Below are 14,505 nucleotides of genomic sequence, written 5' to 3'. Positions count from 1 at the left end.
TCTGGAACTGCCTTATGACCCAGGCACTGTGATGGGTGGGAGTACGGTGATGTCCTGGGGGTGCCCTAAGGCAGGTCACTGGCGGCTGTGACTGCAGGAGCCCTATTTGTCATCAGATACATAAGGATCTCCCGGGGGTTGTTAGTAACCCAGACTCTGTGCTCCGCCCTGAGAATCTGATTATTGCATTTAGGAACAGATCAAAGAATTTGCAGTTTTTCAGGTCTCCGGGTGTTTCCAGTGCAAGTGGTCTGAGAACTGTGTTTTGAAAATACCAGGATACAAAGATGAAGACTTTATATGTTTGGAAGGATTATAGCATTTAGTTCCCACATGCCTTGCAATACAATTTATCTACAACACTTTGTGTAATGTTTTATAATTCACGTGTAGCTACAGAATATCAGGATTACCCACCCCCTCCCTAACTCTCTACACAATGTCTGTAGCCCAACATGCCCACTCTTCTCAACACAGAAAAATAGATCTCCTCTGAAAAGCAGAATTGGCATTCTCACTCTGTATAATGCCTCAGAGCAGCTGTTCCACAGTGCTCTTGTCCTATGATTTCGGCAGCAGCTACCTTGGGCCTTGCTTTTTTAACCCAACCACAAGCTTTGGTGAGGTCAAGGGAACAGATGAAATTCCCTGGGGCCAATTCCAGGCCTTTGGCCCTTTGTTCCTGGATGGGAGAGTAGCAGGAGGGCTTGTTGAGAGATATTCATCCTCCTGGGCTTAGTGGGCCTGGCTGTGCGCCCGCCCACAGCACAAAAAAGTCTTTGTTAGGCCTCTTGGTGAGATGCTGGCATGAGTTAACATCCCTCTGGGTTGTTGTGCAGGTATTTTACCCCAGCAAGATGATATTACAGGCTGGATGAAAAAACAGTGGCAGTACAGTTTTCTTCACAGAATTGCGATCTCCTAGGCATTGGCATTTACCTTGGAAATGGAGAGGACTGACACTGACTTTCTAGATTCAGTAGTTCGGGAGAGTTGGGTTCCTTCACTGTGCCGAGGAATGCTGGAGTTACCAGGTTTCAAAGCAGCTCTGAGTACCCCTCTAGGCCTCAGGTTGCCTGGCAACAGGTGCTGTCTGCCTTTCGTTGGGGCCACTATGCCTGGCCTGCTATGGCTTGGCTTTGTGGGAGGGCGTGAGCTGGCACACGGATGGATGCTGTACCCCATCTCAGCCTCCCTGCCACGTGAGCATCACTCCTGCCCCACCATCTGCTTCAGGGAGGCCTGAGCTGGGGCCGTGGGGGGACATTTTCTGCATGACGGCTTGCAATTGAGCCTAAAAATGACACTGCTGTCTTTGGAAGTCCAATGGCAAAAGACAAAACTGCAAATGAATGCAGGGAATATAAGAAGATTTTTAGAATTATTTTGTGTGTGCAGGTATATGTGGTATTTTAAGAGTGAATCCACAGATGTTTTATTAAATTTGGACCTGAAGGCTTGCTTGGATCCAGCTTCTGGACAAGCATTGTTTGACCTGGTCTGTTTTAAAACCGTTGAGCCAACATTTATAATTAGAGGGATAATGACATAAAACTTAAAGGAAAAGTTGGAAGACCTGGCAGCACTGGGCCTGCGAATGGCTGCCTGGAACAGAGCTGCGGGTGGCTCTGGCAGGCGGGACACAGCTCTGCTCTAGCTCGCTGGCAAAAGGTGGCCCCAGAATCATGGGAGTTTGTGACCCCAGCTTAAATGGCTCAGGGTTTAACCTCTGTTTGTAGAGAAAAACAGGGGAGGTGCTTTCAGTGTTTTGAGTAGATACAGCAAGGCTAATGTTTTTATGCAGCAAAAGAAATGCTTGGAACACAGACAAAAATGAGGACTTTGGGGGAATGCTCGCTGCCCAATCCAGGGAAACTCAGGGGTTCTTTCTGAGCTTTCCTTCTCCTGCAGTGTCACACGTATTAAGGTTCATGTACCTTCAAGAACACAACAGAGAGCAGGCACGATCCGTCTGAGGCCGGTGGGGACCCACGCGGGTGGCTGGTGCCTGCTGGCCAGTGTCCACAGCCTGAGGGCCTGCGTGCTTGGTGGTTAGCTGAGCCTTCCAGATTGGCCAGATGTTTTATGATTCTGTAGCTGCACTGCCTGTGGAGAGCCCCCTTTGTGGCATGTGGAGGAGGCTATGATCGGAAACCATACGTGGGCCTCTTGGAGCCCCTTGCCTCCTGCCAGGGAAGAGTAGGCCACAGATGTCTATAGTGTGCTTCTGGGGATGCTTGTGGGAGATTCTTGCCATGACCTTGTCCCTCCTTGGTTCCTGCATCCCAGAACCAAAGGGAGAGTTCTGATGAAGAGGGGAGCTGGCAGATCACGTCATCCTGCTCCAATCACACAGTAAATTCAGTAAGACAGTTTTTCCCCATTCTGAGAATAAGGCTGAAGCCAAATTGCCCTTGCATTTTGGCCCAGGGGCCCCCAGCTCCAGAATCCCTTTGAGGCAGATGTTGTGTCCACCTGCCACATGTCTGTCTGCCTGGCAATGTGACCACATCGTTCCCCATCTTCTTGTGCCAGAAATGGCTCCGCATCTTTGTTCCTGGAATAGTTTGCTCAATGGTGTGTAAATCCGGGATTGGTCATGTGTTCCCTAAGTTCTGGCCTGGCCTGTGTCCTGTCATGAATCCAGCTCTGTGACCTATGGTCTGCCCTTCAGAGTTTCATGTTGTTTATGTGGAAGCCTGAGCCTCTCTCCCAACTGACCACTCACAGAGTGCTCTCCATATTAATCTGCAAAGCCCACACACCTGAGACACAGGCGTTCTTGGAAAGGCAGTTTTCATTTTGGTTATGGGTGTTTGTTCCTGTCTCAAGCCCCTCAAGCGTCATGGACCTGCTCGACCCCTGTGCTTGGCTTGGCTCCCACCATCCTCCTGAACTGGCTTTCCCCCGGGGTTTTTCCAAGAGCTTCCTAGTGGGAAAACCTAATGGATATTTTCCAGCAGCATTTGATGTTATTAAGGAATCTTTGTTACAACGTTTTAGTATCTTGGCTTCTAGAATTCTCACTCCTGCCCCTTTTTCTGCTCCTATGATGCTCCCAGCTCCCTCTGTGGGAGACACTTCCTCATTCCCATCTACTTAACCCACTCTTTTCAGTATTAGTGTAGGTGCTGTCATCACCTGCAGCCTTGTCCTGTTGTGCTTTCTACTTTTTTTTGTCCAGGTTTCTAAGTTTCCCGGAACAGAAACGCACTCTAACTAGCTGAGGCAGAAAAAGAAAAAGCTGACTGAACTCCTGGGCTCCAGGGGCAGAAGCTGCACTGGGCTTCCGTGGGCAGGGGCTATGGAAGAAGAGTGGGAAGGAATCTTAGATGTCTGATTCCATCCCTTCTCCTTGCTCCTCTGTCATTGACCATAAGCCTCACCTGCTTCTCCAGGCTCACTGTGGAAGCCAGCCACCCCACCGCCCCTGGCATACTTGCTTTTTCAGTTTAAACAGCAAGCTAACTGCTTCTCCAGATCTCAAGGGCTTTATAATGGTGCATTCCTGTTGACTCAGCAATTCCATTTCTAGGAACTTAATCTTAAGGATGTAATGGGAGAGATGCATTAAGGTTTAAGCTTATGAATGCTCATTATAGAATCATTTACACCAATAATAAGATAAGTCACTTAAATTAATATGATAAACTTTTATCACATTTTTAAAAACAGTTCAGAATCAATTTTTGAAGAGAGCTTAATGAGATAGTGAGATTAAACAAAAAGCAAGATATGAAACTATGATCTTAATTTAAAAACATATATATACATCATAAAGTATACCAAATGTTAGCAGCTCTTATCACAGGGTGATGGAGGCTGAATACTTTGTTTCTCTCTCCATATTTTTATTCTCTATGTTTTTGCATTTTCTGTGTTATTTTGAATATGACGCAGAGCAGAGCTCCAGTCCTCTGGGCAGACCCTCTCGGCGCCCCCGGGCTGTGTCGGGCTCCTTCTCTGCCTGTTTCTGGTACTGGGCACACATTCCTATTGTGCAGGTACCATGCAGCAGCCTCTGATTTCTTGATGAGAGGACCTTTGGGTGTTCTTAGTTATAGTTCTTGTATCTAGGAGCATGCTGAACATGGCTGATAATAAATGTGTGTTGCCTGAAGAAACTTAAGTCAGCAGAGAAACGTTTTTGCTAAGTTCAAACATTTGTCGGGTTCACACATCTGTATCTTTTTGCTGCATATAGAAGATTAAAATAAAACTTTTGGGTTCCCTTTCACTTTCCAAGCATTTTATCAATCAGACTGGTGATAAGGTTGATCACTGGAGTTTAAGAAATGGATGGATATTGTTATGGGCTGAATGTTTGTGTCCCCCCCGCAAATTCCTATGTTGAAATCCTAACCCCTAATGTGATGACGTTAGGAGTTGGGGCCTTTGGGAGGTGATTGGGTCACAAGGATGGAGCCCTCACGGTGGGCTTAGTGTCCCTGTGAGAGGAGATGCCAGGAGAGCTTGTCTGGTGTCCTCTGTCCTCTGCCATGGGAGGACGTCAAGAGAAGCCGTTTCCAAACCGGAAGAGAGCTCTCACCAGACACCAGATTGGCCAGCGCCTTGCCCTTCTGAGAAATGTTTGTGGTTTAAGCCACGCATTTTGTTATACTAGCCCAGACTGATTAAGACATACATGAACATGGTTTAACTATTCAAACTTAAAATTTATTTTGGGAAAGTTGTAGCTTAACATGTATTTCTAAGAAATAACACAGAGCGATAGCTCCTTTCCGTCAGTTTGTACCCTTGACCAGTGGTGACATCTTGCAAAACTCCAGTGCGATATTGCAACCAGGATGTTGACATTGATACAGCCAAGACAAAGAACATTCCCATCCCACAGGGTCCCTTATAGCCGAACCCATTTTTTCCCAGCCCCCACTCTCTCTTAAACCTTTGGCAACCACTAATCTGTTCTCCCTTTCTATAATTTTGCCATTTCAAGAATGGTATATAAAGTAAACATTACATAAAATAAAATCATACAGTATGTAACCTTTGGGGATTTCTTTTTCTTCTTCACTCAGCATAGTTCTCTGGAGATTCATCCAGGTCGCTGCATATGTCAGTAGTCTGTTCCTCTTTATTACTGCATAGTGAGTTCTCCCCTGTGTGAGGGACGACAGTTGTTTTAACCAGGCCTCCACTGAGGGACATCAGGGCTGTTTCCAAATTGTTGGCTATTATGAATAAAGCTGCTCTAAGTATACATGTGCAGGTTTTTGTGTGAACTTAAGTTTTCATTTCTCTGAATAAATGCTGCGGAGTGTGCCTGCACGGTTGAATGCGGGTTGTAGGTGTGTCTTTTATGAGACTGCGGTTGTACCATTTTACATTCTCACCAGCAATGTCTGACTGACCCAGTGAATCTACACCCTTGCTGTTGTCATTTGGTATTTTTACTGTTCTTTATTTTAGCTGCTGTGATAGGTGTGGTAGATCTCATTATGGTTTAAATTTGCATTCTTCTAATGGCTAAGGAAACTGAACATCTTCTCATGTGCTTATTTGCTGTCTGTATATTCTCTTTGGTAAAATGTCTCTGCATGTTTCTGCCCATTTTCTAATAGGATTGTTTATTTTTTTACTGTTGAGAGTTCTTTATATTCTAGATACTAGTCCTTTGTTTGATTTGTGATTTACAAATAGTTCCTCCCAGTTTATAGCTTGTCTTTTTTTCCTATTCATGTGGGTATTTACAGAGCAAAAAAATTAATTTGATGAAATCAAATTTATCAACTTTTCCTTTTTGGATAGTGCTTTTGGTGTCAAGTCTGAAAATTCTCTGCTTAGTCCTTGATCCTAAAGATTTTTTTCCTGTATTTTTTCCAAAAGTTGTCTAGTTTATATTTTGCGTTTAGGTTTGCAGTTCACGTTGAATTGATTTCTGTACAATGCATGCAGTTTCCTTTATCGGTGCATCTCTTCTGATGTGGGCTGTCCTGACACTCACCCGCTGTGCCCCTACCTTTCAGATCTGTATGTGTACGCCATGCTGGTATGCTGTGTGGGCATTCTCAGCGTCCTGCTCTTCACCCTGACAATCATCTGGCAGTCTGTGTTTAACAAGAGGAAGTCCAGAGGTAAGAGAACAGAGAAGTCATGTCTGGAATGGGAGCACAACCAAACTGCAGACAGTGGAAGAACGGTGGGCAGAATATCAGCTTGGTTGAAAAAAAACGCATCCTGAATCAGGGATTGTTTGCCTGTGACTAGTGAGCGAAGGGAATGAGATATGTCCCCTTAGACACTGCTAAAGTCAACTGTGATCACTGTTGACATCGTTTAAATTCCCTTTTTTTCTCAAATCCCATCCTTTGTTTTAAAGGCCCTTACCTCTGTCATTCTTCCAGAAGAGGCTGTGGGTCAGCTGACCCTGGGTTTGATTATGGCTCTGCCATGCAGGACTAAATTTTTAGATACTCTCCTTAACCACTCTGAATTTCAGTTTCCTCATGTATGAAATGAAATGTGATTGCTGCCACCTTCCTTAGCTTGAAAGTTGTTGGAGTGTTCCTAATTTAATGATGTTAGCCGGTGCTGTGCCCGGCAGGCAGGTGGGATGGAAAGGTTCCCCTCCCTTTTCTTCCCATCCAGTCTGAGTGGTCACTTTTTCTCGTTGGTGTCCCTGTTTCCCTGGACTGTCCCCAGCCCCTTCTCACTTTACTCTTTCTTCTTAGAGACCACGGTTCTTGTGATTCATACTTCCCTGCTCATGCTGTCTGCTTTCTGTCTCTAGCCCCTCCTCTCCCCAAGCTTTGCTGTCACATGTCCACCAGCTCGTGTACATTTCCTCTGAGATACCCTTCTTGCAACCCCTTCCAGAACTTCCAAAACAGAGGGGATGCTGTAGCTCCTAGAGATGACCTGGTAAGAGCAGGACTCTGGAATTAGACCACTTTGGTTCAAATGGCGACTCTTCACTTACCAGCTAATGACTTACTTGCATCTAAATAGTGGGGGAAACAGCAGTAGACCAGCGTCACAGGACTGTTATGAGGATTAGGTAAACAAACAGCCTTAACCTATTCTGGCTCCTTGTCAGTGTCCTGTATGTATGATGACCTATGTTTATAGTTATGCATGGTAATTGTTACTATTAGCCCAAGGTAATAATGCTGGGAAGTGTTAGATTTGGTGGTCACAGCTTAAGGGGACAGTGAAATAGGGAAACTAAGCTGTGTTTCCAGAGAGGACTCTCCCCAGAGGTGTGAGCAGGGCTAAGGGAACTGGGGAGGAAGGGCGAAGGAGACACTCAGGAACCAGAACCTGTGGGAAGCTGTTTCTACCTGAGACCTTAGGGGAGGAGCAGGTCCTGGAACTGGTAAGAACTGCAGCTGTGGGAGAAGTGTCACCAACAGGAGCCTTGGAAGAGGGACTTGGGCAATGCCAAAGCAGGAGGCAGCAGGAAGGGAGACAGGAGCATATGTTCCTCAGCCCTTCCCCTCACCCCCTCTTCCAGGATGTTGCTTTGGTCCCACCAATAAGAAGCCACAGGGCAGAGCACAGAAGTCAACCTCTAGGGGCCTAAGCAGGGTGGAGAAAGGTGGGCGGAGATCCAGAGGGGTGTGTAGAGACGCCTGGCACACTTAGCACCTCAGATGGCATGAGGGCTGTAGCCAGGTCTTTCCCCTGCCCGGCCTGCACCCTTCCCACCAGGCTCTGTGTGTGTCTGTGCTACACTCTGAGATCCTTCCTCTGTGGTGTCTGCTCACCTCACCAACAAACCCTAGGCTCCTTCCATGAGCTCATGGCACCTGTTGCACTTGTGCAAAAGCATTTGCCTCCCTTCAAGAGGACACTGTGTAAGTCAGGGACCATGCATCTGATGCATTCCTCTTGGAATTTGGCTCATGACAGCTGCTCAACAAATGGTACACAAATGGATTTGTTTTCCATCTGCTTGGCTCCTAACTATGGGAGTTCAGAAGCCACGTAGGCAGTCTCCAAGCCTGTTTTGCTCTAAGACATCTATGCCTGGGCTCGGGCATGGTAGAGAATCTGCCCCGAGTTGCAGGCTGTGTTAGGCCTCAGGCAGGATGAGGAAGACAAAGCAAGACATCCTTCTTCTCTAAACTCAGCAAGCGCAGACAGGACACATGCTCCAGGACTCACACAGCTGCTGAGACCCAGTTCCTAGATGCCCTCATATTCCCTGGCGTGGGCTCCAGACGGCCTCTTGTGCACCTGTGCATGGCGTCCAAAAGCCCTACTGAGCTGTCAAGAGGTTTGCCGGAACCTTTGCTGCGGGGCAGAGCCCTCGCTGGCTCCTCTGTGTTCTCATGTAATCCTCACCACCCGTCTTGGATGATGGCACAAATCTCTCCCACTGGACAGAGAGCTCAGCTAAGGAGCTTGAGGAAGCCCTGAAATAGGGAGTGGCCAAGCCCAAACCCAGCCCAATCCCCAGCCTCCCATATTTCTATGCAAGGAAACCTCACCCATGTGGGGGCTGACTTGGCCAAGGAATTTTCCTTCAGGCTTCCGTGGTGGTTGTTGTTAAGGTCCTTCATACCTCCTGCAGCTCCTTGGCAGCTTGGATTTGGTCTACTGTGACTGCCACCAGCAGGCTGGCATTCTGTAGCCCTGGCAGGACAGGTCCTGCCCCATGGGGCCCTAGGAGCCAGGCCTTTGGTCCCATCCACATTGTGGGATCACAGAGGATTGTGTATGGTGGCCTGGTGTTAGCTCAGACTCAGTACACCTAGGCAGGCCTGAGAATTTGCATTTCTAATAAGACCCCGTGTGGTGCCACCACTGCTGGTGTGAGGCCACACTTTGAGTAGAGAGGCCTTAGAGCCAGTTCTTAACTCTATCCTACCCAGAACTCTATTTTACAACTAATATATTGAAATAATCCCATTAATATCTTGAAATGAAACATGTAGATAAGATATGCTACCTGTACCCACAAAAATCAACTTAATGCTCTAATTATAATACTAAGGAGAAATAAATGGAAAGTAGTTTATAACACAATGAAACAAATTTTAGTATTGCATTTCTTCTTTTGAATAAGTTTGAATTTCAGAGAAGATACTATTTCTCTATATTTGAAAGGATTTTACATATATATGTATATATATTTATATATTACATTTATATGTAATATACCTACATGATATATATTAAATGTCTATACAGTCATGTGCTGCATAATGACATTTTGGTCAATGATGGACCACATATATGATGACAGTCCCATAAGATTATAATGGAGCTGAAAAATTCCTGTCGCCTCGAGATGTCGTTGTGCAATGCATTAGTCACGTGTTTGTGGTGATGTTGGTATAAATAAACCTACTGCCCTGCCAGGTGTGTAAAGTATAGTGCATGCAAGTATATCTAGTACATAATACTTGATAATGATAGTAAGCGACTATGTTACTGGTTTATGTACTTACTATACTAATACTTTTAATCATTATTGTAGAGTATACTCTTTCTACTTATTAAAGCAAATAGTTTGCTGTAAAACAGTATGCCGTGTTATGCTGGCTCATACATCTCCTGTTTACCATGTCTCTTGATCTTGATTTAATCTCCTGTTTTATAAATGTCGTGTAGCCTGAGTGTACGGTGTTTATAAAGTCCATAGTCGTGTGCAGTCATGTCCAGGCCTTCACACTCGCTCACCACTCACTCATTGACTCACTCAGAGCAACTTCCTGTGAGCTCCATTCATGTAAGTGCCCTATACAGGAGTTCCGTTTTTTATCTTTTTTACCGTATTTTTAGTGTACCTTTTCTGTTTACATATATTTAGATGCACAAACACTTACCATTGTGTTCCAGTTGCCTACAGCATTCAGTACAGTAGCGTGCTGTGCAGGAGCGAGAGGCTGTACCACACAGCCCAGGTGTGCAGTGGGCTGTGCCATCTCAGTCTGTGTCCACGCACTCTGTGACATGCGCACTCTGGCGAAATTGCCTAACGACACATTTCTTTGCCCATATCCCGGTTGTTAAGCAGCACATGACTATATATTACATTTATATGTATATATATATATATATATATATATATATATATATATATATACATATATATGTATATATATATAATATTACGTTTCCATATATATATATATATATATATATATATATGCGCACACACACACACATATATATATATATATATATATATATATATATATATATATATATATTTATGTTAGACATAAAGGCTAAATAAGTACCTATATTTGTATAGAAAGACTCAATATGCATGTGACAGGGATAAGTATAGGCTGACGTAGATGTGCCTTAAAGTTCAGGAGTGGCACTGCTCATAGTAATAAGAATTCTAAAATCCCAACTGTTAGTAAAGTCTCAAATATGAAAAGTACATTATTTGCCTGATTTTCACACCATTTAAACATTCACTGTGTATCAAAAGGAGGCAAAAACCTACCTTGTGCTTATATGTAAAATGGATTTAGGTCCCAGGCTCTGATGAACAGGCTGTTTTTTTCTCTACACGAATGTCGAATGTCAGGAGGGTCATTCAGAGGCGCATGGGGCAGATCTTCGTTTGTGGACTGTCTCATACTGCTGGGTGTCTAGCATGCCTGCCCTCTGCCTACCAACTGTCAGCTACTGTCCTCAATCAGTGTGACAATCAGACACATCCCCAGGGAGTTGCAGTTGCCCCAGAGAGGGTAGGACCATCCCACTGAAAACCTTTGAGTTTGAACAGGCTTTTCCCAGGTCTGAGGCTCTGCCCTTTGAGTTGGAGGAAACTGAGTCTTCAGGAAGCCCTGGGGACAGGCCCAGTGGGGGTCCGTTTCCATCCTAATACTCTCTGTGGTGTGTAAGTTGTTTTATCAGATCCCAGTTCAGAGCTGTGGAAGTAGAAGCCTGCAGAGTGCAGGTGAATTGCTCAAATACTGCACAGGACCCCAAACCCAACCCCTCCAGTTCCAAACCCTGTGCCTTCCTCTGTAGGACCTCAACAGAAGCCATCCTCAGAGAGGATGCAGGTTTTGGAGGGTTCCATTGCCTTTGCCGTGCCCTGGATGGCAGCCCATGGCTCAGAACTAGTGGTGTTCCAGCAGCAGGCCAAGTCTCCACTGATGCCTGGACCACAGGGCCCTTCCCAACTTGTTTTCTTAGTGAAATTTAAAACAAAAATGATCTGCATGGATGGAGGGGAGCCAATAAGTATGGCCTTGTCTTAGGTTGGCCAAAGACCTGTCCTGGTTCTGAAGACGTGACTTAGAGCTGTTCCCTTTCCTGTCACTGAGTGAGCTCTTATCCAGAGCGCACACACACTGCTAATCCCAAAATGTTCCAGGTATCTACTGCTGCATAAAACAACCATCCCAAACACAGTGGCTGTAAACCTTGATTTGCTCAAGATCCTTCAGGCTGGGCTGGGGTCAGCTAGGCAGTTCTGGGGACAGTCATTTGCAGTGTCCACATGGCCTCGGTCATCTGGAACTGATGGGCACTGGAGATCCAGGATGGCACCACTCTCAGCCCTGGGCCCAGCCTCACACAGACGGGGCATCAAGGCCAGCAACATGGCTGTCTGTCTCTCCTTCCTCTGTCACCAGCAGGGTGGTTGGCCAGACCGCCCTACTTGGTGACTCCAGGATCCAAGGGCAGGCCTAGACTGGACACTGGCACAGTTGTCACTCTGCCACATTCTACTGGGTAAAGCAAATCACGAGGGTAGCCCAGACATGGGAGAGGAGGAAAGTCCACTTCTTAGTGGGCAGAGTGACAAAGAATTTGTAGGAAACCTTGACTGCTGTCTCTGCCCACTGCCTGACTGAATGTCTAGCTCGGGGCTGAGTGAGAGGTTCGTCCCAGTCACTCAGGTGGCTGGGACATAACTGTGACCACTGTGGCCCTGAGGACTGTGGTGCTGTGCCATTCCTCAGGCAAGAGCTCGTTCCCAGGGAACACTGCACCATTTGTGCCCAAGCAGGGGTGGGAAGGAGTTGGGGGAGGGCATGGCAACAATTCGAAGTAGCAGGTTTCAGTGGGTGCCAGAATAAGACCAGGGACAGGGCACATCCCGTATGTAGGGCTGCACCCAGGAGGCTGCTCCTTACATGGTTGGTATGGAACTTGTTGGGGGCAGTCAAGCATTTGTGGGCTATACCACATGTGTCCAAATAAAAACCAACAGTACTCTTATACCAAAATATAGCATATTCCTGCATTTAATGCATCACAAGAAACTTACATCATTTGATTAAAACTATTAATATATAAAAACTGCTTAGAACAGTGCTTGGCTTGTGGAGGGCCCAGGCCTTACCAGGGACCAATAGCAATACAGACCCCCTTGTTATATTGATGGTTTCTGAGTTTCTTATGCAGGTGTGTGTTTGTTTGGCCTCTTGCATCCTGACCAGACAGGAAAACCAGCCCCATGTCCTGTGTGGGAGCCACAGAGCACCTGGGTTTTCAGGTTGCTCACACACACATGGAAAGCAGAGGTGAGCCCAGCACTTGTTCTCCACTCCCTCAGCAACACCTGTCTGAAAACGTGCATCCCCACTCCTCATGTGACCCCCCCCCCCGCCATGGGGCTCTGAGATAAACAAAGCCCAACCTAGAAACCAGGACACCGGAGGGCCAGCCCCCTTCTCTGTCTCAGCCTCCCTGCCGCTCTGCCTTCACCCCTGGCCTTACACTGCCTTGTTTTCCTGGGGCGCTCATTGTTCCCAGGAGCTGGAGTTAATGGCACCATGTGTTGCATGCCAAGCACAAACATGCTTTCTACTCCTCTCCCAAGCTGTGACTCTCTGTCCTTGCTCTTTGTTGATGCAAAGGGCCCCAGAACTGCTTCCTAGGGCCTCTACAGCTCAGAATCACCCTAGAAAACCCCAGCCCTGGTGGCCCAGGGCTGAGCCCCGAGTTATTCTAGTACTCCTCAAGCACACTGGTTTCCAAAGGCCTTTGCTTCTTGGGACATTAGTCCAGACTCACTGCTTTGAGTGGCTGCAACAATCTGCCAGTGTTTGAGCTTTTGAAAGGACAGCTTTGAAGGCACAGTACAACCAGACAGGGAAGGGGGCAGCCTAACCCCTTTGTGTCTACTCTCCATGTTCACTTCGTGAGTCGAACAGAGGGGTGACACCAGGGCCTTGTGAGGACAAAGGGCTCGCCAGCATGGCCTCAGAGACACTCGCTCACCCCGAGCATGAGCTGTCCTCTCCAGGCATTTCTGAGGTGCAGGCTTGTCTGCAGGGTGCATGGGGGGGGGCTTGCTGGCCCTGTGAGGTCACTGCTACCTTCAGGAGGGGGCCCGTCTTCCCTGAGCGGGGTGCTTATCAGCCTCCCCAGGAGCCAAGTGAAGAGAGCACTGGAAATAGAGCCTGGATTCAAGCTCCTGTACTTACAAAGCTGGACTTGTCAGGCCCCAGGTGACCCCACTGTACGGTGGGGATGAGTTCCTCTTACCTGGTAGAGCTGTTGGGGACACTCTTCCAGGTGTGGTGTGGTGACCAGTCCTGGTCGCAGGCAGCTCCAGGCAGCACCTTCTCCCGAGGGCGGTTCACCTTTCAGGTCACATCAGTTGCAGTCACAAGGACTGCTGGGACCAACCATCCCAGCTGTGAGGGCAGACAAAGCGCCCCTGCACACTGCCCTGAGGGAGCCATGTGTGTAATCGCACATTTTTTTAGAAGTCACATTTTAAAAGTTTAAAAAAAACAGGTGAAATTACTTGTAATCTATTTTGTTTAACCTGATATACCCAAAACATCATTTCAACAAGTAACAGCAGAGAGATTCTTTTTTTTTTTTTTTTTTTTTTAATTTTGAGATTCTTAATGAGATATTTTATATTCCTTTTTTCACACTAAGGCTGAAACCCAGCATGATCTTACACTTCTAGCACCTCTCATTTTAGACTAGTCATATTTCCAGGGCTTGATAGCCACCTGCGCTCGAGACTACCCCATAGGACAGCCTGATTCCTCATGGACACTTTCCGTTGAATGGCTGTAGCTCTGAAATGGGTCTTTGTACCAAGAGAACAGGAGGAAGAAAGCTTAGTTCTTCTCCTTAGCTTTCCACTTGGTGACGCAGAGAGACAACCTGACTTGTCCTCTTGAGTGTGCTGGCCTGGAAACATTGCCAGGACAGGCTGCTTCCTGAAGGGAGCTGGGCTCCTGAGTGTGGCATGGTAGGAGCCCACTGCTGGGCAAAGAAAGGGCAGGCAGGAAGGGGGCACACCCAGGTCCTGTCTGTGCCCCCAGGCTGCAGGGCTCCCTGCCTGTGCTGCACGGGAGGAGGCTGGGGTTATGCAGAGGCCTGGGCCCGGCCCAGGGCTGCCACAGCACTGACTGCAAGTGTGCACACTCAAGTGAACAGAGCAAAAATATCCCAGGTTGTATCTCGGGGTCACTGCAAGGCCTGGGGGTCTGAAGAGGGTGCAGGCGGATTGGGGGTAATGGTGAGGGAACATCATCCACACGCTGGCGGCCCCAACACTGCTACAGGGCCTGATGGGATGGGAGGGCATGGCTGCCA

General features: G+C 47.1%; 1 protein-coding gene across 2 annotated transcripts in view; it reads left to right on the top strand.

Moving 5' to 3' along the window:
- VSTM4 (V-set and transmembrane domain containing 4) overlaps positions 1–14,505 on the top strand; it is a 102,070-nt gene that overhangs the window by 39,441 nt on the left and 48,124 nt on the right. For both annotated transcript variants that reach the window (XM_019730126.2, XM_019730127.2), the window contains exon 4: positions 5,988–6,095. In XM_019730126.2, the coding sequence (XP_019585685.2) occupies positions 5,988–6,095 (108 nt within the window). The remainder of the gene's footprint in view (positions 1–5,987; positions 6,096–14,505) is intronic.

The sequence above is a fragment of the Rhinolophus sinicus genome, linkage group LG07 (genome assembly GCF_036562045.2).
Source record: "Rhinolophus sinicus isolate RSC01 linkage group LG07, ASM3656204v1, whole genome shotgun sequence".
NCBI classification, from domain to species: Eukaryota; Metazoa; Chordata; class Mammalia; order Chiroptera; family Rhinolophidae; genus Rhinolophus; species Rhinolophus sinicus.
The sequence above is the reverse complement of the archived record's forward strand: the minus strand, read 5'-3'. Positions and strand labels throughout refer to the sequence as shown.